The 25125-nt window shown below is 56.5% G+C and overlaps 1 protein-coding gene across 1 annotated transcript; it reads right to left on the bottom strand.

Moving 5' to 3' along the window:
* Positions 1 to 410: 410 nt before the first annotated feature.
* FOXO6 (forkhead box O6) lies at positions 411 to 21488 on the bottom strand. Its single transcript, XM_016140005.2, has 2 exons — positions 20497 to 21488; positions 411 to 2612 (listed from the first exon to the last, which is right to left on the bottom strand). Exons 1-2 carry the CDS (start codon positions 20908 to 20910, stop codon positions 1338 to 1340), a joined length of 1689 nt encoding a protein of 562 aa, XP_015995491.2. The 5' UTR covers positions 20911 to 21488; the 3' UTR covers positions 411 to 1337.
* Positions 21489 to 25125: the final 3637 nt, after the last annotated feature.

Below are 25125 nucleotides of genomic sequence, written 5' to 3'. Positions count from 1 at the left end.
CCCTGCTTTCCCAAGTCATTTTCCATCTCTGACCCTGTTTTCTCATCTGTACAATGGGAACAAAAATTATACCTAATACAGAAACTGACACTAACAGGTTTTCAGTAAATATCTGTGCCTTCTCTCCCGACTCTGAGGCTTATTCAGAACAGAATTTCCCCAGGGCAGAAACTTCCTGCCTGCACATGTTCACAAAAACAGGTGCAGAGCTCCACACAGGCACATTCTCAGCATCCAGAACTCAGTAGGCGCCTAACCACTGCGCGTTGCGCGGACAGGCATCAGGGAACGCTGACACATACTCAGATACAAAGCCACAGTAGGTGCTCAGGCCCTGGAACCCCACCCCCACATCCCTGCCAGTTCTCCTCCTCCGCAGCCACGCCCCCTGCTAGCCCAAGGCGCGGGAAATATTTAAAACAATTTTATTCATGAAAATATGCTGTACAATGCACTCTACACGGCCTCGACACGGCACACACGCACACGCACACGCTGACGGCACGGCCACGGTACACAGCCTACGATATGCGCCAGGGACGCCGCGCCCACAGCCCGCCCCGACCAGACACTTATAAATATGGGAGAGAAGAGCCAGGACTGGCACGGAGAAAGGGGTGTCGGGTTAGGGTGTGGATCCGGAGCTGAGGCCCGCTAGACAGGCTGAGACCAGTACTGGGGGTGGTGGTGAGGACTGGAAAGGGCGATTGACTCCAACAGGGAAGGGGAGAAGCAAAGGTTGGCAAGATTGGAAGGGAGGGGCTGAACCATGGGGGAAGAGGGTCAAAAGGGAGGTTAGGACTGAAGGACGACAATTCCGGGTGTACAGCCAATAGGTAGGTGTGAGTGTGTTTCCGGGAGAGGGCTGCTGGATTTTTGTGGGTGAAGCTAAGACCAGTAGAAAGTGTCAATTGGGAATCAGATCGGAGTTTGGAGTGGGCGATTCACCAACGTGAGGGCGCCCCATCCCGGGGAAAGGAAACTGTAGGATTCAGAGACGCCCCGCCCCATCTCCGGTTGGCTTCTCTGACCAGCGCAGCCCGCTTCGCTCCTCCCCACTCCCACCCAGCCCGGGCTCAGCCTCTGCCCCCAGGCTTCCTGCCCCGGGAGTAAGGGGAGAGGCTCTCAGGAGTCTGGGCAGGAATGGCAGGGTGCCCCGGCCCCTCCCTACCACATCCCTCAGCGGCCAACTTCTGAGGGATGTCTCCAGCAGGGCTGAGGCTGCCTCCTGGATCCTCCCATGGATCTGGAATCAGGGGTGGGGACCCGGGGATCAGGATGGGAAGACAGAAGCCCCTTTGGGGGCGGGGCGGACACCCGGGGCTCCGGAGCAGCCTTCAGCCCGGCACCCAGCTCTGGTTGGGGGGCGGGGCCCCGGCCAGGCCGGGCGGCGGTGGAGGCAGGGCCGAGTCGAAGTTGAAGTCCATTTCGTCGCTGTCCATGAAGTCGTTAAGGATGATGGACTCGACGTCACACTCCAAGCTGCCGCTGAACATGTCAAGGTCCAGGTCGGCCGGGAAGCGGTCGGGTGCGGCACCCAGCGGCCCGGCGGCGGCCGCCGCGTACGGCCCAGGTAGCGCGTCCAGCAGGAGGCCGCCAGGTGGGCCCCCGAAGGCGGCCGCGTGGCCGGGCGGCGCCAGACCCGCGGTGCCCGCCTCGCCGGGCAGCGTCATAAGGCTGATGGGGTGGGCTAAGGCACTGCGCGAGGGCACCGGCGGCGCGTACGGGGCCGCCCCCTTGCCGGGGTAGGCTGTGGCCGCGCTCGCCAGCGCGAGCTCCCCGGGCGCGCCCAGCACCGGGCCGGGGCGAGGCGCGGGCGGCGGCGGCGGCGGCGGCAGCAGCGCGGGCAGCGCCCCGGGGCGGAAGGGCGCGGCGGCCGGCGCAAAGCTGGCCTGCTTGTTCTCCTGTATGGTCTGCATAGGCAGGCGGCGCAACGCGCCCAGCGCCGGCGGCCCAAAGCCCCCACTCCCGCCGTAGGTACCGCCCTTGCAGCCGCCGAAGTAGGCGGGCGTCCCGGCGCGGGGCCGCGGCCCGTACGCGTCCTGCGCGCCCTCCAGTAGGGACTCCGGCAGCCCCGCGCCGCCGCCGCCTCCGTGCAGGCCCAGTGGGCCTCCCAGCTCGGCCAGGCGGGGCAGTTCCCCCGGGCAGCGCGTACCTAGCGCGGGCGACAGCGCGCTCGCCGGACTGGGGTACATGAGTGGTGACGATGGCGCAAGGGCTTCCAGAGCCTCGTCGTCCTCCAGTTCAGCCGCCTCTCCAAGCAGGGGTCTCCTGCCGCCGCGGAAGTCGGCCCACGCCTCGTAGTCATCGCTGGCATGCGAGGCCGGGCTCGTGGCCCACTTGGCCGCGGCAGGCACAGGCCCCGGGGCTGGAGCGCCCGGGGGGCTGTCATCGGGGCTTCGCTCGGGTGCCTGCAGCTGCTTTTTCTTGCTCGCCTTGCCCTTGATGCGCAGGAACTTGGCTCCGTTGTCCATGGACACGGCCCTGCGCCGTGGGGTCTTGCCGGTCTTCCCGCCCTCGGGGTTCAGCATCCACCATGAGCTCTTGCCTGTGCCCTCGTTCTGCACGCGGATGAAACGGGTGTGCAGCGACAGGTTGTGCCGGATGGAGTTCTGTGGCCAGAGACAAGGACATGGGTGGGGGAGTGGGAAGTGAGAAGGCCATGGGGAAAGATGGGAAAATGATAGAAACAGGAGGGGGAGAAATAGAGAAAAGAATGGAGAAGAGCCAGAACGGAGAAGAGGGGAAAATAGGGAAGAGGAAAGAGTGAATGGGTGAGGAGAGCAGGTGTTAAGTACCAGGTCGGACAAACTCAGAACATCCCTCCAAGACCCCAGAACCTCACACTCTTCCCCTTCCCCCGCCCCCACAGGCACTGCCCAGAGAGTGAGGCTGGAACTTTGGGCCTAGCCTCTCCCTGTAGGCAAAGCCCAACCCTGAGGGCTACTCTTAAGAGTCCTGCAACAGGGATGCAGAACCCCCTCCCTTGACTCAGCCAAGCCCCACCAGGCTAGCCAGGCTGCAAGGGGCCCCCCAGCAGATTATGTAAGGGCTCATGGCTCAGCGGCTCATTTGTCCACCCCCCTCCCTCCCCAGCCTGGCATGGCGCCAGGAGCCCGAAAACCCAGGGCTCCAGAAATCAATCTCGCGGTGACTGATTAAGCCCTGTTTAGAACTAATTGCTCTTTCGTGTGTGGGGAGAATAAATTACCTGCTTTAATTTCGTGTCTTTAAAATGCAACTGCAGGTAGAGAAGACTGTTAACCCTTTGCTGGGAGGGCCTGGCCAGGGAAAACAGAATAGGCTGGTGTCCCCAAGGTCAGCAGAGGCCAGAGACTTTTCAGAGATCTCCCCTCAACTCCTCTGAGCTTCTGTGAACTCCACAGAGGCCTTGGATTGCAGCGAGCCCCTCAAAGCATATCCATGGGCCATGGAGACCTCCAACCCCACCTCTGTTCAGTACCTGCCTTCAAGTCTGCCCAGCTCTCTGACCTGCCCTTTGGGTTGCAGCCCACCCCCCAAACCCCCACGAATCTGAAACAGAGTACCTCATCCCTAAATGCCCCTTCTTAGTGGAACCTTCACAAATCCCCACAAAGCAGATGGCATAATGCCCATTTACAAATAAGACCAAGGCTCAAGGAGGAAGTGGCTTGCCCAAGGATACACAACACTTTCTGCTGTCCCGGATATTTCCCTGGGCTTCACTTTTGTCACCCCTGCATATATCCTCTTCTAAATGTCTTTTGTGTCCCCCACAGCACTGCCTGCTTTTGCCAGGCGTCCTGGGGACAGAGGAAGCCAGGGAAAGCCATAGCTCCACGGACCTCACAGGAAACTATTGGGCCTGCCACACCCCACCTCTGGGGCTTCCCACCTGGTGGCCTTGATCTCTGGCTCAGGCACAGCTGTGGAAAACAGCATGGACTTAGGTATCAGAATGGCTGGGCAGGATGCCTGACTCTTTTCAGCCACCTAGCTATGTGACCATAGGCGGTTGACTCAATTAATCTCTGTGAGCCTCAGTGCCTCAGTGCCTCAGTGAGCTAGCTACCCTGAAAAAGTGGGTGACATTCAGTAACCACCTCAGAAAGCTGTTAGATCATTACCTGAGCTAATGTGTGTAGGTGTTTGGTGAACACACCAGGAGCTCATAAACGGCGGTTAAATCCCTCACTGTCCAGAAGACCTCACCTCTTAGATCATCTGATAGACCTGCTCTGTCTCTGCCTCCTTTATATCATGCTGAGTGTAACTGTGCTGGGCACCAACAACTCTGGAAAGCTGGCATTACCCCATCTCATTTACCAGGGAATGGAAGCCCAGAAGCATGATGTAACTTGCCCACAGTCCCACAGGCAGCAGCAGTGCCAGTCCAGGTACCACCGCAGATCTGCCCAGCTCATGGACCTGCTCTTAACTCTTCATACACCCAGCCCAGTAACCACCAATCTGTGAGGGCTCTCCCTTCTGCCTCCTTCCCACCAGTCTCCGGAAAGTAGGGTCCTTACTGCTGCCCACGGTACTGACTCCTCACTGCCCCAGGTGCCCAATCTCTGGCACTTTCTGGTCTTGGGAGGTGACAGCTGGGGCTCCAAGGCCCCTCCCAGCATTGCCCTGCCTGGCTTCTCCTGGGGCTCTGAGAGGAGGGGAGCTGGACCCCCAGGGAACTGTGCTCCCTCAAGTAGATACCCCCTTTCCTGTTCCCGCCCCTGCACCTGGCTCCCCAGTCCCTCCCCCACACCTGTGTTCAGGGGCCTCCGAGGCCTCAGTTCTCCTCCCATAAGGGACTATCTGGCTTACCAGAGGATCCACCTCCCAGCTTCTTCAGCTGGAGGCCAGTCAGGCAATACCTCGTTATCAATGTCACTGTGTACAAACCTGGTTCTGAGTGCTAGGGGGTGGGGTGGGGGGAGGAAGGACATCACCAAGTTCTAGCTGTACCTGCCTATTCAGCCCTGGGCATTATAAGTATTGTATCTCATGTAATCATTTTATCAAACTCCATACAAGTCAGGGGCTGTGATCTCTATCTCAAATGAGAACGAGGTTCAGAGAGGTTAAGAAAGTGGCTACGGTCACACAGTTTACGTGGCGGAGCCAGGTATTGATTTCAGGTTAGTGTCACTCTGAGTCTAAAAGACACTGCATTCCACTATGGGAAAGAGAAATGAGTTAAGAGAATTTCCAAAGCATCTTAGGAAGTTGGTATTCCAGTGCTTCTTAAACTTTCCATGTAAACCATCCCTAGAAGCTGGCAGCATGGGAAGACTGGGGGCATGTAAAAAGGTCAAAATTTCTTAGAAGTTTTATGCTTCCTTTTTAGAATTCAAGAGAATTTTGTATAGTACATCATAATACATCCACATTTTCTGAATATAAAATGTTTTAGATTACCACCAAGAACACATGCTCTGGGCTTGTGAAGGTTTGCATACTTCCCCTCTCTGTTCTCTGCCCAGCCAGGTACCCCTGGGAGCCTAGACCCCATCCTGAAACCACAGCTGATTGGACCCAGAGAGAAGAAAGGACTTGCCCATAGTTGCCTAGGACCTGGTGGCACAGCCAGGATTCAAACCCAAGCCTCCTGACCCCCAGCTTGGTGTTCTTCTCACTCCACCAAGCCTGACCTGTGGCAAGTCCCTCCTTCTCTCCAAGCCTCAGTTTCCCTACCTGTAAACAGGAGTTGGGCCAGTTGTACTCTGAGGGCCTTTTCAGTTTGAAAGTTCTTAGAATCACCAGGTCCAGAGGTTTTGAAACTTCTTTTAAAAGTCGAGGAACTTTTTATAAGTGGAATCTAATGCAAAACTTGAGGGTTACACACTCAAGCCATCAGGGGCGGGGGCAGGGGTGCCTGGAACCCTGCCTGCTCAGCACCCTCCCTTTAGGAGAAAGTCTACAAGACAGATGGAGGGAACAGTTGAGGCCTAGAAGGGTACCATGCCTTGCCGAGGGTCACCTAGGAAGGTGGCCAGAGCTGGATGAGACCTTGGCCTGTGAATGCTGAGCCGGGCTCTGCACCATGTGTGCACCAGGGCTGTGCCCCATGAGGGAAGCCCAGGCACTGTAGCCCGGTCTGGCTCCTCAGGGCCCAGCCACCTGGTACCAATCGGAGCTCTGGGCCAAGATCTAGGGCCAAGCACTGATCACATCTCGCCCAAAAGGCCTTCTGGGAGGGTAGAGGCCACGGAGGAGGTGAGGGAGGCAGAGGAGGGAGACGCCTCTGCCAGGCAGCAGTAACCAGGGCTCCCTCTTGGAGTCGCCTAGCAACCCGCCACCACAGCCACGCCCTGGCATGCCCAGGTTCCCCTGGTGCCCAGAGCTGGGCCAGCTCCTGGGGCCTCAGGCCTCCCACACTTCCATACAGACTCGGGGCAGGTTCCCAGGGGTGATAGGACCTGACTGGGAACCTCAGGGAGACCATCAGGGGGCAGAGGGAAGGGACAGTGGCCATCCCATGCCCATCCTGCTCTCCCTCAGAACCTGGGCCAGGGAGGCCAGCCTCCAGGGGCCTCACATGCCAGAGAGAGAAGGCTGGCACAGGGCAAAGTGCATGGGCTCTGGAATTGATCTGGACTCCAATGCAGCCCAGGAGCAAGGAGCTTTGAAACTCAGTTTCCTCAAACTGCCACCTGCTTTCACACTCATTTCCCTACAGCCCGTCACCACACAGCAGCCAGAGTGATCCTTTCAGGGATTCCCAGACCCCTTAAAGAACAGGGACCTGGCCATCGCCCAGGAGCCCTCCGTGACCTTTCAGACTCCTCCCCCTGTGCCCCCTCTCCTGTTCCTTGAACCAGGCACAGCCCCACCTTGGGGCCTCTGTCTCAGAGGAACACTGTTCGCCCAGATACCCAAAGGAATCCCTCATCTCCAAGTCTTCGTTCGTATGTGACCTTTCACAACGAGGCCCATTCATACCACTCTTAACAATTGCTATTCTTCCCTGCCATTTCTTGGCCCCCTTATCCTACTCTAAAATTTTCTAAACCTATTATCATATTCTAAATTTATATATATACATATTATAAATTTTTATATGTTGTAAATGTAATTTATATTCAGTGTTTATTATCTGGTTTCCCTTAGAATGTAAGTTTCGTGAGGGGGTTTTGTCCATTTTTTCACAATACCCCATGCGTTTGATACACACTAGGCATTTAACAAATGTTTATTGAAAGAATGTATGTGTGAGAGAGATTGAGGAGGGGATGGGGGAGAGAGAGAAAGGGGGCAATACTGTGTTGCAGGGAGAGTAAATGAGACTGGGCAGAGCAGGGGCTTCTCCACACTGGGCTGAGAGAAGGCAACATAGGATGAGAGACAAGTGCAGGGGAGAAAGAGTCAGGAAGAGTATGACCCACAGAAGGAACTGTAGAGAGGAATAAGGGCTTCTGTGAGAGGTGAAAAAGTTTCACAGGGCCAAAGTGCAGCTGCCCACCCCAGCCTCTCTCCTCCTCCCCAGACAGACTTGGGTAACCCAGAGCTTGCTGCTGCCAAGGTCCCTCACAGCCAGAAGACACTCCAGGAGCCCCAGTGGGAATAGAAAAACCTCGTCCTTGCTGACGGTGCCTCCCTCGTGGACAGGGTCTGATCCATTTGGTGGTGGCGGCTCATCTATCCAGCAGGACACCCTCATCTATTCCCAGGACACCCTTCGCCCACGAGCAGTAATGCATTCATCTGACAACACAACCCCATTTATCCAGCACACTAGTCTCATTTATCCAGCAAGTACAACCTCATTTGCTAACAGCTCTCCATTCACCTGACGGGCCCCCTCATTTATCCAGCAGGACACCCTCATTTATCCTCCAAGTCGGAGGCTCTCCTTCCTCCTGTGGTGTGGCTGTGTTCTCTAACAGTGCGACCCGGCTGATCCAGCAGGACGTCATCTCTCCTACAAGTACACTTCATCCCCTGACAGTACAACCTCATTTATCTAATAATGCAGCCTCACCTTGCCTCCAAGTACCACCTCATTCCCCGACAGTACAACCTCGTTTATCTTCCAGTACAACCTCATTTCTCCTTCCAGCACAGCTTCATTCTCTGATAGCTCAACCTCATCCAATCTTACCTCTTCAGCCAGAGCCTGCCAGATCTCTAAAGAAAGGGGAGGGGGAAAGAAGAGGGGTCCCACCATTTCCTGTTCCCTGTCTATGGAGGGCTGCCTCACACTATGACTATGTCCAATCTCCCAAGCCCCAAAAGGGCCCAAAGACTTTGAGTTCTAGGTTACTTGGCCCAGCCAGCACTCCACCATTGGCCCACCTCCTGTTTTGATCCCTCTTAGGGCTAAAGAGGGCCCACAGCATGGATTTCCTCCAGCTCTCCAGGAGGGAAAAGATCCCATCTGATTTGATTTGTAACTGTTACTGATTTCTGTGGCATGGATATTCCCATCGTAGCCAATTTTAAGCTGCCAGCATGACGTGATCACTGAGTGCAGAATCAGAAAGAAGTGTGCACAGTTGGCTCCCATGAGCCAGTGCAAACCGGCTCTAGCACACCCTTGGCACGTGCTTCAAATACCGAGGCCAGAGAAGGGCAGCACCTACCCCAAGCCAGACCCACGCTAGGTTCTTTACATACATTTCTTCTTTTAATCCGGATTACCTGCAAAAAGGTACTATTTTACAGATGGTAGAAACTGAGCCTCAGGTGGGCCATGAAGCCAGGAAGTGATGGAGCCAGGTCTGGGTCTCAGGGCTGTTAGATTCCAAAACCAGGGCTCTTCCTACTCATATACCCCCAATGTGGTAGGGGACACTGCCTTGCTACCCACATCCCTGCTTTGGTTCTCAAACACAGGTGTCTTGGCTTTTATCAGAGACAGAAGTTCCAAGGTTTGTACCCCTATCCACTGTAAGCCCTGTGCTACCTCCTGGCTTCCCTGGCACCTGGGGAATTCCAGGTCCCTCCCAGTTCAGTCCTGAGACTTATGTCCATACACCTAAGCCAAACACCAGACACGGATGCCTCCCCAGGTTCCATCACTGTCAGAGGTTCACCCCAGCCCCTCCCTCAGGAAACTAAGCCTATCCACCTGATAGGGGTGATTATCCAGCTCCTTCCTCAGTGCCTCCCTGGGCAGAGACCATCTGTGGGACTGAGTGAGTGCTCTGATCCCCTCCATGGCTCCCATTTCCTCTCTCCCTCCTTCCTTCTCTCCCTTCCTGCATGAAGGAAGGTCAAGAGCAGAGTTTAAATCCCAACTTCATCCAAGTGACCTTGGGCCTCCCCTGAAAGGAAGGTAACAATCCTGACATCCATAGGGGAGGGCTGGGGCCTGGATGAGACTCCACATGTCAAGAATCTCATCCCCTCCCAATCTCAGAGCCCCTGTCTCACCATTAACCCCGCACCTCACTGGCCCCAGTCTGGCCCCAGAACACACATCTGTGTCAGACAGAGCCACCGACTCCAGGGGTTACTTGCAAGTGCTGCCTGAGCAAAGCTGGTGTGCCCAGTCCAAGCAGGCTTCCTGGCAGAAGGGGTGACCTGGATGACCAGAGAGGCCTGAGGCCATGTGCAAATCCCTGGTACTAGGGTCTGTAGTAGAGGAGAGGTAGGAGGGCAGGCGGGGGCATCAGGGCCACAGGTGTCAACAGGTGAGTGAGCTTGGGGTCAGCAGTGGAACAGAAGAGGGCAGCAGGGGCCAGGAGGGACCAAATGTCCAAAGCATAGCATGAAGTCAAGGGATAGGTTCCGGTATCCCCCACCCCCATCCCAGAGACAGTAGCGCCCACACACCCAGCCCGGGCGGCAAACAAACCAGCATCAGAAATCCAAACTTACTCCCACATGACTTCTCATCACTCATAGACTTGAGTCCAACTCTGGACTGCTACTTAGCCCTCTGCTGCTCTCCAGGCTCATCACTCCCATTCCCGTAAGCCCATGTGGGGCTTCGGCCACTCTGGATGTTTCATATTTCCATGCTTTTACACGTTCTGCTCCCTCTGCCCTTCTCTCTCAACTCGACTAGTTCTTGTTGCTCCATCAAGGCTAGCTCAGTGGCTTCTTCTGTGAGCCCCAAAGATAGTTGCTCCCACCTCTGTGTTACTGCAGAAATATAACTGCAATCCAGAGTATAACTGTGTATGGGCCTGACTCCCCCAGTTGAACTTTGTGGACAGTCCCTGGCTCGCAGCAGGTCACACACAGGATGGAGCCCTCAGCAGCCATGAACCACTCAGGCCTGACCATTCTGTACAGTGTCTTTCAACAAAATCCCCAGCCAGACCTCCAGGCTTCGCCTCCTCCCTCCTGGTTCCCCTCCTGTTCCTGCTGCCTCTGCCGCCCCCTTATTCTTCCTCAGCACTTCCTGGATCCTAGGAAGGATTCGCAAAGTGAGGAAAGAAAGAAATGACCACTTACTTAACATTCACCACGCCATGCACTGTGCTGGCACTCAACAATTAAATCTTACTGAGTCTTTGTGACAACCCTCTGAGTGGGATTATTGTGCCAATTTTACAGATGAGAAACTGAGGCTCCAAGAGACAAACTGACTTGCCAGAGGTCACAGGGTGTTAAGTGATGGTGCAGAATTCACACCACCGAGGCCCTTGTTCTTCTTCCCTCTCTGAAATGCCTCTAGGGAAGAGCCTGGGCCAGGCAGAAGCTCCAGGATGGGCCTGAGGTAGGTGCGGAGAGAGGGTGCTGTCCACACTGGCTCAGCAACTCCTCCACAGACTTTCCTCCCTCATCCAGGATTAAAGGGGATCCCTAAGTGTAAAGCCACTCAGGGCTTCTGTGTCTCTCCTCAGTCCGAGCCCCCTCCCTCTCTCTGTACCAGAGCCTCCCCACACCCCTGCTCAGGCCCTGGGAGCAGCTGCGGTGACCTCACCCAGCCCTGCCCTGGGCCAGGCTCTGGGGAGGGCCTGGCAGCTGTGCCCCAGCCCTGCAGGCTTGCTCCTGGGGGGAAAAGAAGAAGAGTGGGCATGGTGCCAAGAGAACCATCTGCTCTCTCAGGGGTATGGCCACCCTCACAGATACTGGCCTCTCCCCCAGAGGCTGCCCTTGGCCCTCTGCGCCCATGCCAAGGGGCTCCAGGAGCCCAGGGCAGCCCACCCAGACAGGGCACCAGCCTTCAACTGCCATCTGTCTTCTGGATACTGAGAGGTCCTTATAGGACATGTTGGAGCATGAATGTCTGCTGAAAAATGAACAAGTGCTCAGGGTAAGCCCTGGGTGCAGAGGCCAGAGGGCAGGGCTGGGTGTGCTGAGTATTGCCTGCTCTAGACTTGCTGGGCTAAGAGCCTACCATCTCCTGGGGAGGGGCCTCCATCCCTTCACATCTGCTCAGCTGGCAGGTGCCTCTGGCAAGAGGGTAAGCCCCTTCCCCCACAGCCCCAGCTCAGGTTACAGAGGAGGCAAGGCCAGCTGAGGACAGGGGGAGGGGAGAGAAGGGGTGGAGAAGGCATCACAGCTTCCCAGAGTATTGGGGGAGGGGAATTAGGATTTCTAGATAGGACTCAACGCCAGAGAGGGAAGGGCCATGCCCAAGGTCACACAGCCTCCCAGTGGGCAAAGAGGAGCCGGTATCCAAGGGCAGCCAGCCCTGGGTTCAAGGGTGACCTTGAGCAAATCATTGCCTTCATCTGTAAAAATAAAGAGCCTAAACCCTGCCTGCTTGCCTCCCAAGGCCATGGGAGAGGCTCTGTGGGTCAACCTCAGGGCAGGACAGAGCTCAGACATCTTGAATATCTGATACTTCAGGCATTAGAGGAAGGACCCCTCCTCCTCCCTAACCCCTTCACACACACCAGTGTCTCTCAGACACAAGGCCCAGAGACTCCCACTCTATACAGTAACAGAGAGGTAGTTCCTTTCCCTTTTCAGAGCAATGAATAATACTCGTAATATTTGCTACGATTTCTTGGGCACTGTACATATATCTTTCCAATAGTTCTCACAACAAAACTTGGGCATAAGTCCTGTTATTATTCTGTTTTGTAGAGGAGGAAACTGAGGCTCGGTTGCCCAAGTCCACACAGAGGGTGAGTGGCAGAGCTAGGATCAGCTCCTCCCTGCTTGCCTCCAAGACTCCTAACCATACCCCTGTCTCACCTCCAAGATCCTCGAGGCACCGAAGGGTGCTACATGACCCCTCAGCCCTGGCACCTTGGGCTCTGCAGGCTTCTACCCTCTCACAGGCTCAATTCTCTCCTAGACCCCAGTACCAGGCCCACACTGGGCACCTGAGCCAGTTCTCCCACTGCATCCTCCACACCACTCTCGAGTGATCTTTCTACCTGGGCCATACCCCATTCTCTACAGCTTGGAATGCCAGCTCCTCAGTTTGGCATTTGACACCTGAGGCTGCTGCTTGCTTCTCCAGCCTTGGGAGCTCCAGTCCTAGTGGGCTCTGGCCAACCCCACCAGACCCTGTGGGACTCCTAAAGAATGCTGAGGGTTTGACCTCCTTTATGTTTTTTTCTACCAGATGTCCAAACACCCATAGCTCATTATCTGGTGTTCCATCATAACCCTGAGCAGTCTTTACCCTGAATTGAAATCAGGAGTCCTAATCTTCTCTCCCCAGCTTGACCTGAGGGTACCTCAAGGTCAGGGAGCTGAACAGTTCCTCTGAGCAGCACTGCACAGTGGACCAGAATTAAAGTGAATGGAGGAAGCTGTTATCAGCCTTAGGGCCTGCAGATGGAGGGGGTGGACATCATGGGGTAGAGGACAACACCAGGCTTGTCAGGGAGCTCACTGTCTGAGAAAACTAGGGACCCCAGAGCTATCCACCAGTCTAGAAGCCTCAGGGCCAAACTGCAAGGGGGGAAGAGACAATGATAAGAGTGAGGACAAGGGGGGCATGTCAGCTTGGAATGGCCTGGCCAGAGCACTGGGCTAGGGAAGAATTAGCTCTGGGGAGTTTCATGTCTGTCATTGACAGCAGGATATTGTGAAAGCCATTTTATTTCTCTTAGCCTTAGTTTTCTCATCTGCAAAATAGGGACAGTAATGGCACCAGCTTCACAGGTTGCTGTGAGAATTACATGAAAGGCATAGGAGGGGTGAATCCTGAGCTGGAATAGTTTGGTGTGATTAAAGCAAGGGTCAGAAGACTGGAGTAGTGAGTGATGTGGCTGGAGGAGTAGACTAGGGCCAGGTGGCCAAGGCCTTCAATGTCATGCTAAGGCCCCAGGATTGGATCCTATAGGAACAGCATTGTGCTGTACACATGCTCTTGTCTCCTCCATATGGGGAGCTATCAGAGAGCAGGGGCTGCAACTTCAAGCTCCTCACCATTCTGAGTATTTACACTGATATTTCCCCTCCACCCTGCAGCCAAAAGCTCTCAGTGGCTGAGCACATCGGCCCATTCTTTTCCTCCATATTCTATACAGCATGATTCCTAAGATGTCAAGGCTGGGCGAATATGTGGGGGACGGGTGGGGGTTAGTTTCTTGGAGCTGACTGCAGGGGTTTCAATTCTCTGGAGGGCTCAAAAATTGAGTAAGGAGTGGGCTCACCCAATCCAGGCAGCCTGCTTGGAGAAGAAGCTGGTCCACTCTGGGAGCAGAACTGAGGGGCAAACAGAAGCCCAGGAAGTTACTATCTAGGCATTGGTTCTGAATCTGAACCTATCTCCAAACAAATCTGTTAAAATATAGATGAGAGTTCGATATAGAGGGTCTAAGATGGGGACTTGATACCTGTATTCACTGAAAGCTTCTATGTAGCTCTGATCATCAGCCAGATTTGCCAGCAACTAAGGATTTAAGGCAGAAATTCTCAGGCAGATGCCATGGGTTCAGAATCACCTGGGAAGTAGGTCTTTGTTCAAGCACCCCGCCTAGTTTCTGAGGGGTGTCCCAAGGGATCAAGTTCATGAGAGTCAATAGCTTCCTTGGTGAGTATGCAACAATGGCAGTGGGTGTGGGCTGAGAACTCCAGTGTCAATTGTAAAGGTGGCAATGAGAAGGCAGCCTGAGATCAGAGGCAGCAGGGAAAGCAGGAGAGAGGGCAGGGCATGGACAAGGCCAGCAGGGGGCCCAGGGGTCGAAACAGAGCAGTATGGGTCTGGGAACTGAGAAGTCCCAAAGGGTTCTGGAGCATGAGCGAGCCTTGGGGCAGGAGGGCTGGCTGGTGTGTGGGGCTGACGGCAACGGCACTGGAAGACGGTGGAACATGGTAGAAACAGGGCTGCATCTAAATCCAGTCTCAGCCTCGTCCCAGCTATGCTGCCTTGGCCAAGTAACTTCATCTTTCTGGGCCTCCATTTCTTCGACTGTAAAATGGGGCTATAAACATGTACCTGGCTGGACCCAGGAAAGATGAAATGAGAAAATGTATACAAAATGCCCAACTGACTGCCTAGCACCCAGACTTTAATTCTCTTAATTCTTGTTCCCCTTCCCACAAGAGGCATCCCCCTTAGAGACCAGAAAGGTTTCTCTGCAAAGAGGGAGGCCCTGGGGGAAGGATGTGGGAGGCCCCTCCCCCACATGCCACCTGGCCCCCCTCCCACCTCCACATATGGGTTGGGGGGTGGGGAGAGGCAGCAAACAGCCAAACCCTCCCAAACAGGAGTTGGTTTCCATGGTAACCAGGGTGCCAGGAGGATGGGGGGTGCTCCAGATCCAGCTGTCCCCCTGAGCACCCTATCCAGGCCCCAGAGCCTCAGCTAATGCCCACTCAGCATCCTGTACCCCCCATCTGCCTGCTCTGGGGACCGGCTGGGGCTGCCATGAGTACTCCCTTCATCGTGCCCAGAGTATGTTTGCCACCTGAGTACTGCCAGGGCAGGGTAGGCAGCTCCAAACAGAAGTCCCAAGTTCAAGTCCATCTGCAGCTGTACTCACATGTTTCCACCCTGAGAAGTCTTATCAGTACTTTGTGCTCTCTGTCCCAACTAACCCCACATGGCTCTTAGAACCAGATGGTTTGTCAGTCACAGCCCAGAAAGGACCAGAGACCAAGTTAAGGCCCTTCGGACACTAATGAGAATACTGAGGACCAGAATGGGAGAGAGCTTTGCTCCAGCTCATACACATTGGGTCAGGCTCACCCACAGGTGCTCTGTCCACCCCTCACCCACTCCCAATTCCACAGCTGCAACTGACCCCAAAGGGCGAAACTAGAACACCCCCAATGATGTTCCAGAAAGATGGGCCACAGCTGGGAGAAGGAAGTCCTAACCTTAAAACCCACCTAGCAATAGAATGGCAGTCCCAGAAGTCATGAGCTCTCAGTCACTGGGAATGTGTGAGAAGGGATTGAGCTAGGGAAGGAGGCAAGGAGGGCAGTGCTGGGCGCTGTGACTGCCCCCTTCCCCTAGAGACCTGAAGTCTAATTTGGAAGCGGAAGGGCTGATCACCAATGTGTACCTGTTTCCCAGGTACCCACCCCCACAGGCTACAATAGGGAGGAGGTACTGGTGACTGAGCCACTAGGTAAAGAGATGGTGAAGTGAGGAGGGGCTCCCCCTGTTATAGCTGCTGCACCCACATCCCAGAGGCTCACATCCGCACACACAGTCCACAGCCACTCCTCACTCCTCACAAGGCACAGATAGAGGGGCTTCCACAGCTCCAAAGACTGCATGTCAAACTGCCACTCAAAGACAGGAGAAGGTGGCCTGCCAGGAACAAGCTTGTACTCTTTAAAAATCTAAACACAAGCCATTCCTTTCAGCCACAATGGCTAGGAACAGCCTGAGTTTCAGGGTCACAAGGGGGTTCAAGCCCCAGGCCTGCCAGTTCCTAGAAATGTGACCCCAGGGCAAGTCACTTCTCCATATAGGAAATAGGGATCCTAACACCAGCCTGGAAGAATGGTGACCAGGATTTGATGGGATGTGTGCTTAGTTGGGGGTGCCTCTCTTCTGGCCCTTTCAGCCCTCTCCCCTCTCTGGCAGAGACCCCATTCCAGTCAGTCCTGAAGCTGGAGTCTTGAGGGTATGAGAAAAGGGGGCCTCAAACTGCAGAAAGTGGGGGTTGGGGGGCGCTGAACTTTCGAACCCGCAAACCCCCCGCGCCGTTCATTACCTTAACACGAGTTAAAAATAACCGTCTCATCTCTTTAAATTAGTCTGTCTGCAATTACCGCCTGGCACGGCGCTGCCCGCCATCGTCCCGCTGGAGCGGCGCCAGGTGGCAGGCGGGGGCCCTCACCCTGTCTGTCGGTCTGTCTGTCTGCTTCCCAGTCCCAACCTCCCCAACCCTCCCCAACCCACGGTGGAGACGGCTACCCCTGGGGCCTCCCGAGCTCCCCAAGTTGCGGGGGGAGGGGGCTAGAGTCGTGGACTGTGGGCGGGCAAGAACGAGGGGGCCAACAGGGAGCAGAGGACTGAGGTGGGGGCTCCAGCGTGCGGGGGAGGGGCGCCGGGAGGCCTGGGAAGCCGGAAGGGCCCGCAGCGCCAGCGCTCGTGGGTGGGTGTGAGCAGGTGGCCGTGGGAGTCTGCCGGGCGTGCCAGCAACTGTGCCAGGAGCGGCTGGCACGGGCTCGTGCCCAGGAGGCGGGCAGCTGCCAGCACCCCCCTGCTCGTGCAGTGAGGGAAGGGGGGGGTTGAGGACACCCCCAACCCGAGCTCACAGAGCCTCCTCCCACAGACCCACCAGCCCTTAGGGCTGGGGATCCCGGAAGGACAAAGGAGGAGGGAGCCCTGCTAGAGCAGGCTTGAGGGAGGAAAGAAGGGGGTGCCTCCTGCACTCACAACCAATACTCAGCACAGCTGTAGCAGGACCCTCTTCCTGGCTACTCAGATCAGTCTCTCTTTCTAGCCCCCACCTCACCTAGGACCGACTGGCCGGCCTGGGCCAGATGGGGGTAGTAGCATCACTCCTCCTGAAAGCACCCCTCAACAGCCAGGCTGCTTCAGGCCTTGAGGGAGAAGGGAAGTCCCCATCCACGGTGCACCTCCCCCATCAAGCCTGGGGGACAGCAATAGGAGGCACCCAGGCCTGGCGTGGGAGCTCCCAGGGGAGCTGGCAGCCAGGAAACAGAAAAGCAGGCAGAACAACTCCAGGGGTGCTTAGTAGTAGGAGCGCCAGCACCCAGAGCAGCCTGGAAGGCTTCTTGGAGGAGTCGATCACTAGAGAAAGTGGGGCTGGAGCATCTGAGAGGAAGTAGGAGACTCTACCTGCATGTCATATATCCAAACTTCTGGGACACTTTAGAGAGAGGGGGACCTCCTGTCCAAGCCCTCATCCCAGGCCTGGAGACCCTCCACCCTCAGAGGAGCAGTACCAGCCTCTTTGGTGGAATTCCCAGCACCAAGCCCAGCATCTCCTTTAGGCTTCAGCCTGTTGGGTGTCCTGCACCTGCTGCTAACCTTGCCTCCTCCAATTTGCTGGACTACCTCCCTTTATCACAGGGGGGATCACCGGGCAAAGGCCAATAAGCACATCAGCCTTTTCCAGTTTGTCCCACTCTGCCTTTCCCATGCCACTTCCCTGCCATCCCTAGAAGCCCCGGGCTCCAACCTGGCACACCCAACCATCTTCTAGACGCGACATGTCCAACTCTACCTTTGCGTATGCAGTCAATGTCCCCTGGAAGCGTCTCCCAAATTCTACACCCCAATGAAGGCAGCCCAGATCAAGTGTCACCTTCTCTGTGACGGAATGCCTGGCTCCCTAGGGGATCTAACCTGCCTTCCCCACACCCCTACCCCTATCCCTCACCCTTTCCGCCTATAAAACACAGGGCCTGGTTAGGAACTGGCAGAGCCCGGATTTGAACTGAAGGCAGGTCCAATGCCTTCCCCTTTGGTCCCCTATTCCATCTAACACAGGCTTTAGTACACCCCAGGGTTCCAAGTGCAACATTTATGTGGGAGAGGGGAAGGAGACAAGAACAATGGCCCTAGCCAGGGCCTTGGCTCCTGAGGTGTACCCACAGCCCCTGCTAAGCAGAGGATGGCTGAGAGTTGGGGATGGCCCCACCACCGCAGGCCCCTGAAGGGATTGACTGGGAATGGGGCAACAGGCAGTACGAGGGCAGGAATGAGAGGGGGAAGGAGGCTCCCAGTGGAGCTCAATGGGAATGGAGGGTAGAAGGACAGCCACCAAAGGATGGCATGAGAAAGGCCAGAGACCCCTCTGCACACCCTCCTCTGGTGCCTGGATGGTCTCTGCCAGGGTCTAAGTCAGGAGCCCAGGCCTGAGGCTCTCTCTCCAATGCCCCAGTCCAGGATGAGACTTCCAGGGCTCCTTCCTTCCTGAGCCCAGGAGCAGAGAGAATCACTGTGTCCCCAACAGCTTGGTGCAGTGGAAATCACATCCAATGGGCAAGCAAGAGACCTGGGCCATCTTCCAGGGCCTGCTGCTCACTGATGGCCTGAGAAGAGTCCCATCCCCTTCCTGAGCCTCAGTTTCAGTCTTGAGAAATGAACTCCTGGGACTAAATTATTTCAAAGCACATTCCCAATCACATTCTAAGATTTAGACCTGCCCCTGTTTAAAAGCCATCAGTTTCTCTATCCCATACCCAGTGCCAGCAGAACACTATTTCAGAGGTTCTGTGGAGTCTTGGAGGGAGAGACACCTAGATGGGAATCCAGCTTTCCCATCTACTAACTGTGTGACCTTGGACAGTTCACTCCTCCACTCTGCACCTCAGTGCCCTGTTCTGTAAATGGTAACAGTAAAACCCACCTTAGGGATGGCTGAGAGCATTCAAGGAGACACCTGACACAGATGCCTGAAGGTGCCTAGCACAGGGCTTGGCCCTGAGACCCTCAAGGAACTGCGGTTCTCTCCCAGCTTCTAGCTTCATGTCCCCTCTTGCCATCTTCCCCCATCAAGCCCAAAAAGAGCTCCACATCCTGCAGGAAGCCCTTCTGGCTTTCTAGCCCATAGCACCCTCCCTGGCCTTAGCATCTTCTGCACCATCCACGCATTTCTTTGCTCTTTCAGCAGACATGCACTGGTTGCTCCTTGGTGCCACGCTCCACGCTGGGCACTATGGGCACAGAGATTGCTCCAACACTGCCACTGTCTCCCAAAGGCAGGGTTGGGGAAGGGAAATGAGACAGGACACAAAAGACTAAGACCTATGACAGTCAGGGAGAGGGCCAGAGAAGAGGGAGTCCTGAGCTAGCTAAAAAGGGTTAGGGAAGGCTTCTAGTAAGAGGCACTGGAACTCCATGCCTTTCAGGACAGGAAATATATCTACAGGGAGAAGAGAAAGCTGGGACAGTACATGGGGGGAGCAGGAAGGGAGGTGGGAGCAAAGCCCAAGGGCAAGACTCACTTGGGAGGAATAAGTGTCCCAGTGGGAGTTGAGCCCAAGGAAACTGGAGAGGCTGGGGAAGAAGGCTCATGTCTACTCCTCCAGCCTTTGCACCCCCCGCCCCCAATAGTGGCCTGAGAGTCATGGGCTCCCAGGTCAGAGTACCCATGACCCCTAAAATACGACCACCGAGCATCTAGAGCTGTCCATGCCACCAAACCTCCCCTTCTCTACTGGCACATCTCCCTCTCTGATCCTGTCTGCAGCCACCACCAAGCACAGCCCCCTCCTTCCATTTAAGCATGCCTCTCTGGCAGAGACTCCCTCTCTGAAAGGGAGCCTGACAGCTCACAGGCCCTAGGCACAGCCCTCCACCCTCAATGTCCTCTCCTCCAAAGGCATCAACTATTCCTACTCCCCAGAAAGGTGGCCAGAGGAGGGTCTGGAGGCCACAATCCAGTCAAACACCTGTTCCCTCCCAAGATGGCTCCCCCCTTTCCACTGGCTAGCACTGAGGCTTTCCTGGGGTGTCCCTGCTCCTTCCCCCACCCCAAATGCATCAAGGATCTAAAAACCAGGGTGTGGAAGATAGCCTGTGGTAGGCAGGGACAGATTCCCCAGACCTCAATACCCTGCCCTCACACCAGCAGGGGTCATCCCAGCCCACGACGCTGGTCTAGGCAAGGGGGGCGGGGTGGAGGGATAGCACCTTCCCATGGACAATTTAGATCCCAGGTCACTTGACTATTCACCTGACCCTAGACTAGCTGGTGCCCTAGGGTGAACTCCTGACACCAGAGAAAGAATTTTGGATCCAGGGTCGCACTTCTTGCCCTGGAGCCAGCTCCAGGCAGAGCAGTGGGAAAGATTTGGGGGGAAAGAAGCCACTGGCCAAAGTCATTATGCCAGCTTTAAAGAAGGTGCCTTAGTGGGCAAGGTAAAACGAGAGTAACCCAAAGCACATTGGGGAGGCTCCCCAATGTCCAAGGCCTGGGAATGCATTCCTCTGAGATGCCCCCAAGGGTTGATGGGGTGTCCCTCAGGGGTGCTTCAAAGTGACAGTCCCTTGTCACCCCACTAGACCTCCCACCCCTCATCCACAGCATGCACAAAGCTGCTCCCAGCACGCCCCCTCCTGTCTGATGGCTGGCCCCACGCCCTAGGCACACACTCTGTGACCCCTGGGGGTGCCCCGGGGGGCCTCCCTTCCGCTGGCCCGCCTGGAGCCCAGACGCACCGAGCAACCCCTGGAAGCCCCAGCCTCCGAGCCCAGCCCCCTCTCCTGCCGGACGACCCCACCTTCCAGCCGGCCGAGCTGTTGCTGTCGCCTTTATCCTTGAAGTAGGGCACGTAACGGACCATCCAGTCGTAGATCTGCGAAAGCGTGAGCCGCTTGTCCGGGGCGCTCTCGATGGCTTTGGTGATGAGGTCGGCGTAGGACAGGTTGCCCCACGCGTTCCGCCTGGAGCTCTTGGCTTTCCGCAGCGGTCCGACCTCCGCGCCCAGCGGCGGCGCTGGGGCCATCGCCGGGGCCGTCGCCCGGCGCTCCGGCCCACAGTCCTCGACGCCCTCAGCCACCCCTGAGCCCAGCGCTCCGTCCTCATCGCCGGCCAAGTCGGGCTGCGGCAGGGGCCAGGTACACGAGCGCGGCCGGCTCTGCGGCGCGAAGTCCGGGTCCACGTCCACCTGATGCGCTCGCAGCTTCGCAGCCATGGTCCCGCCCGGCTCGGGCGAGGAGGGGAGGGAGGCTCCGCGGAGGGTGGGCGGGCGGCTCCGGGATCTGCACGTCCCGGGGAGGCCCGCGGGAGGGGTCCCTGGCGGCGCCGGCTCAACCGCGGGAAGCCATGGGCCGGGACGCGGAGACAGGGGGCTGGACTCGCTGGAAAGCCCAAAGGGAGGGAAAGATGGGGACAGTGAGGGGGCGAAAGCCCCGGAGCCCAACGGGCACACACCTCGCCCAGCTCCGCTTCTAGCACCTGCCGCCTGCCTGCGCCTGCAGCCACCACCGACACCGTGGCTGCCGCCGCTCCCCCGGCGCCGGCCGCGCGCGCGGGCCCCGCTCTCCCGGTACGAGGCCGGATTGCACCATGCCGGAGCCCGAGCCCGTGCCGGAGCCCGTGCCGCCGCCGCCCCGTGAATGCCGCCGCCGCCGCTCCGGCTCCAACGCCAGCTCCCGCGCCTGCCGCGCTCAGCGCCGGCTGCACCTCGGGATGGGTGGGGGACGGGGACGGGGCGGGCCCGGCGCGGGAGGAGGCGGGGCGTGCCCGCTCTTGGCCGTGGAATCCTCTGCCTTCCCGGTGCCCCGCCCGCTGGCCGTGAGTGGGGATGAGAGGCGCGCGGCTCCGGGCGACCCCAGCGCAGCCCCTGCAAGCAATAGCGCCGCCTACAGAGCAGGGGAGGAAGGGCGGGCGCGACCCCGCCCCCTGATCAGCGCTGGGGGAGGAGGTGCGGGGGCGGGGCCCGAGCGCTTTCATTGGTCCTCATCAGGGCCGTCCCGCCCACGGACTCGGCAGGATCCCTCCCAGAAGCGCGTCAGCGGGTTATTGTTACAACCCGGGGTTTCCCGGGGCAACGGGGGTGGGGCGGGGCTCAGACACTTGGCCCCACCTTCTACTCCCGGGAGGAATGCCCCGCCCCCTGACTCTAGACCCTTGGCGTTTCCACGGCTTAGAAACCTGATGGGAGGATGATAGAGCTCGCCTTTGTGCCTTAGATTGGGCTGGAGAAAGAGAAAGGGTCAGGAATACCTGGGTCCTGGGCCAAGCTTTGCCATAATTCTAGCTTCTCCATCTTCATGGGCTCTTAGGGTACCTGTGGACGTAATTTTAGAGCCTTGGTTCTTAAAGTTTAACATGTAGCAGAATCAACTTGAAGAACTTGTGAAAACATATTGCTGGACCCTCACAGGGCAAGCCTAGGTTGGGGCTAGAGATGTTGCATTTCTAACAAGTTCCCAGGAGAGGCATCCAGGATCACACTTTGCAAACCACTGTTTTAGACTTCTCGGGAGGGTTGTTGGAACAAGTACTTGCCCCAAAGTTCATCCTGTATTTGGAGAAGCTTCTCATTCATTTTTAAGAGATATTTAATGAGTACCTTTGATGCACCATGCACTGTTTGGGCCACTATGGCAAGAGTGGCAACAGAGACAGATGGGGTCCCTACTGCATAGACTAGTGGAGGAGTCAGTTATTAATCAGATCATCATATGGCCTCAGAAGGGAGAGGCTGACTAAGAAGTTGGGCAGCCCATGACTTCATCCCACTGGGCCCTAGGCTGGGTTTCTAGCCATTATATCACCTACTAGCCTCTGCTCAGGTATCTCCTCTGCCTAGTACACCCTTTCTCTTCCTCCAGGCCCTCGTTGGAGAGTCTTGCATTTCTCAAACCTCAGCTCAAATGTCAGCTTATCCTTGACACCTTCTCTAATCCCAACTTCCAACACCTTTCTCTTCCTTGCTTGCTTATACCATTTGCTGCTCCGCCAGCAATGCCTTATGTCCCTTTAGGATATTTCTCTTTTGCCAATCAGGAAGCTGAGACCCAGATCAGGGAGGGGACTTGCAGATGGAATAGCCAAGACTAGAATCCCAAGCTCATCAGTCAGTACCACACTCCTGGAGAGGCTGGAGGCAGCAACTTGCAGAGTTCTCTGGACAGTGGGAGAACTGGCCCCAGGCCATGGGAGACAGCCTCTCTCAAAAATTCCCTCCTTCCAGCTTAGGTCCCAAGGGTGAGGGTGGGGCAGAGCTTCATCACCCCCCACCCCCTCCCAGGTGGGAACAGGCTCAACTTGTAAATACCTGGCATGACATCTACCTGAGTCACATCCCATAGGCAAGGGTGGGCATGGGAACCATTAGCTGCCCCCCGCCCACAGCCTTCTGCATACATGCACACACACTCCAGGTGGTTCTGTTTAGAATAACAAGGGGTCTGAAATCACTGTTGAACCCCCTCCTACAATTCTCATATGCCTTCACTGCCTGGGGAGCCCACACTGGGGGCTGCCCTCTCAGGTACCCTGGTGGCCAGGACGACCTCCTGCCAGTCTTCATCCCTGGCCCAGCCTGCTCTGTGAGATGGAGGCCTGCTGGGGGCCATACCAGAGCTGGGAGGATTCTTAGCTGGGGGCCCTGGCACAGGCTGCCACTGCAGGGCTGGAAAGCCAGGTTGGCAGAGACGCCCTGACTCAGGCTGACTCAGACTCTGCTCAGGCCCTGCCCCACCCAGTGTCCACATCTGCTGCCTGGACTCTCTTCTGTGGCTCACATCTGGCACTCTCAGCCCCCTCCCCAACTCACATCCACCATGCCACACACAAATCTTTACTCATGACTTGGCCCTTGCTCACACATTCATTATGAGGCAGTATAACATAGTGATTAAGAGTATGGGCAAGTTGCTTAACTACTCAAAGCCAGTATTTCCTAATCTGTAAATGAGTTTTATCATAGCACCGACTTCATAGGATAGTTGAAGAATTTAATAAAATCATGAATGTCAGCACCAGGCTCAGAGTAAGTGCTCAGTAAAGGCTTGCTGTTTTTACTACTGTTGGTGTTGCTCCCACAGATCTTCCCTTCCTACTTGTCCCAACGCATACTGTCCCAACTGCTCTCACCATGCATAACACTCACACCCACTCACATACACTGACTCACTTACACATACACTTGCATATGGCCCTTCCACGTGCATCTATATTGCACAAATCCAGACCTTCCTATGGTTCTTGACCCCAGGTCTCTCACATTCCCCTCCCCTCCCCCATGCTTGCTCTCAATCTTCCATGTACCCTCCCTACCACTCCCACATTCATTCCTGTTCACAAACAAGACCCCACGTGCTTACCTTTGCATTCCTTCACTTCCACACACAGGCACGTTTACTTCTGCTCACACTTTGCAGGACAAACACATTTGACTTCCAGTATGGGCACACTGCTTGCTCACACACTTACAGACACGTGCTTTACCACTCAGCTCGTAGTTGAATCGCACAGCTTGAGCACAGACACGCAGACACCCCCAGTGCATGCCTCAGTACCTCAACTGGTTCATCCCCTCCCAGTGAGGAGCATACACCACAGTTCTTACACACTGCCATCAGCAGACAGCCCCTCTCCGGGTCACAGTGACACTCCCCTCACCCTCGCAGGACTGTCTCCTCCCTAGCTGCTTCCCCTCCTCCAGTCTCAGCTCCCCAGCCCCTCCCAGCTCTCAGAATAGCCCCTGCCATTGCGGCCACTGCCACCTCCGCTGCTGCCACTGCTGAGCTGTCAGGGCCCGCCTGAGCCCGCTTCCCCGGCACTCAGTGCCAGCTGTCCCGGCTCAGTCAGGGCAAGTGAGGACAGAAGGAAGGGCTTTTCTGAGGTCTGATGGGAATAGCTGCTCAGAACGCCAAGAACCCCCTTCCAGAGCCCACCTGGAAGAAAGTCAGTTCTCAGAGGAAGCCACTGCCCCTTGCCCAGCATTTTCCCAGTCCCCAAAAGGTTTCGCCTGTGAAGCCAGAGACAGCTGCCTCTCCTTGATGGCTTAGAGAACCCAAGGTCTGGGGAGTAAGAGGTTTGCTCAAGAAGCACAGTGGGTTGGGAGCAACGCCAGACCACGGCTAGCCGTTCTTAGCCTGGGGGGCTCCAGAGGACCCTCCCCTAAACCACACAGTTATCGAGAACCACCCCCCACCCCCACCTGCCCATGCTGAGCAGAGCCTGGTTGACATTTGATATCACAGTTGTCAGGAAAAAAGAATAGCACGGGGTGATGTCTGGGGACGCCTCTGGAGGGGGAGGGACTGGTGTCCAGACAAGGACTCCAGGAGTGGAAAGGGGGAGCGTCTGCAGAAGCCAGAGGGGACATCAGGACAGCTGGGAGAGCCTCCAGGGCAGGCTCAGGCCTGGCCCAAGGACAGAGTCAGGGAGCGGG

The sequence above is a fragment of the Rousettus aegyptiacus genome, unplaced genomic scaffold (assembly GCF_014176215.1).
Source record: "Rousettus aegyptiacus isolate mRouAeg1 unplaced genomic scaffold, mRouAeg1.p scaffold_m13_p_1, whole genome shotgun sequence".
NCBI classification, from domain to species: domain Eukaryota; kingdom Metazoa; phylum Chordata; class Mammalia; order Chiroptera; family Pteropodidae; genus Rousettus; species Rousettus aegyptiacus.
Note: the sequence above shows the minus strand (reverse complement) of the source record. Positions and strands in the feature narration are given on the sequence as shown.

Coding starts and splice junctions, on each gene's coding strand:
- FOXO6 (XM_016140005.2), bottom strand. CDS start 20,910: ATGGCTGCGAAGCTGCGAGCGCATCAGGTGGACGTGGACCCGGACTTC. Junction 2,613..20,496: donor ACAGCTCGGCCGGCTGGAAG/GTGGGGTCGTCC, acceptor CTCTGGCCACAG/AACTCCATCCGGCACAACCT.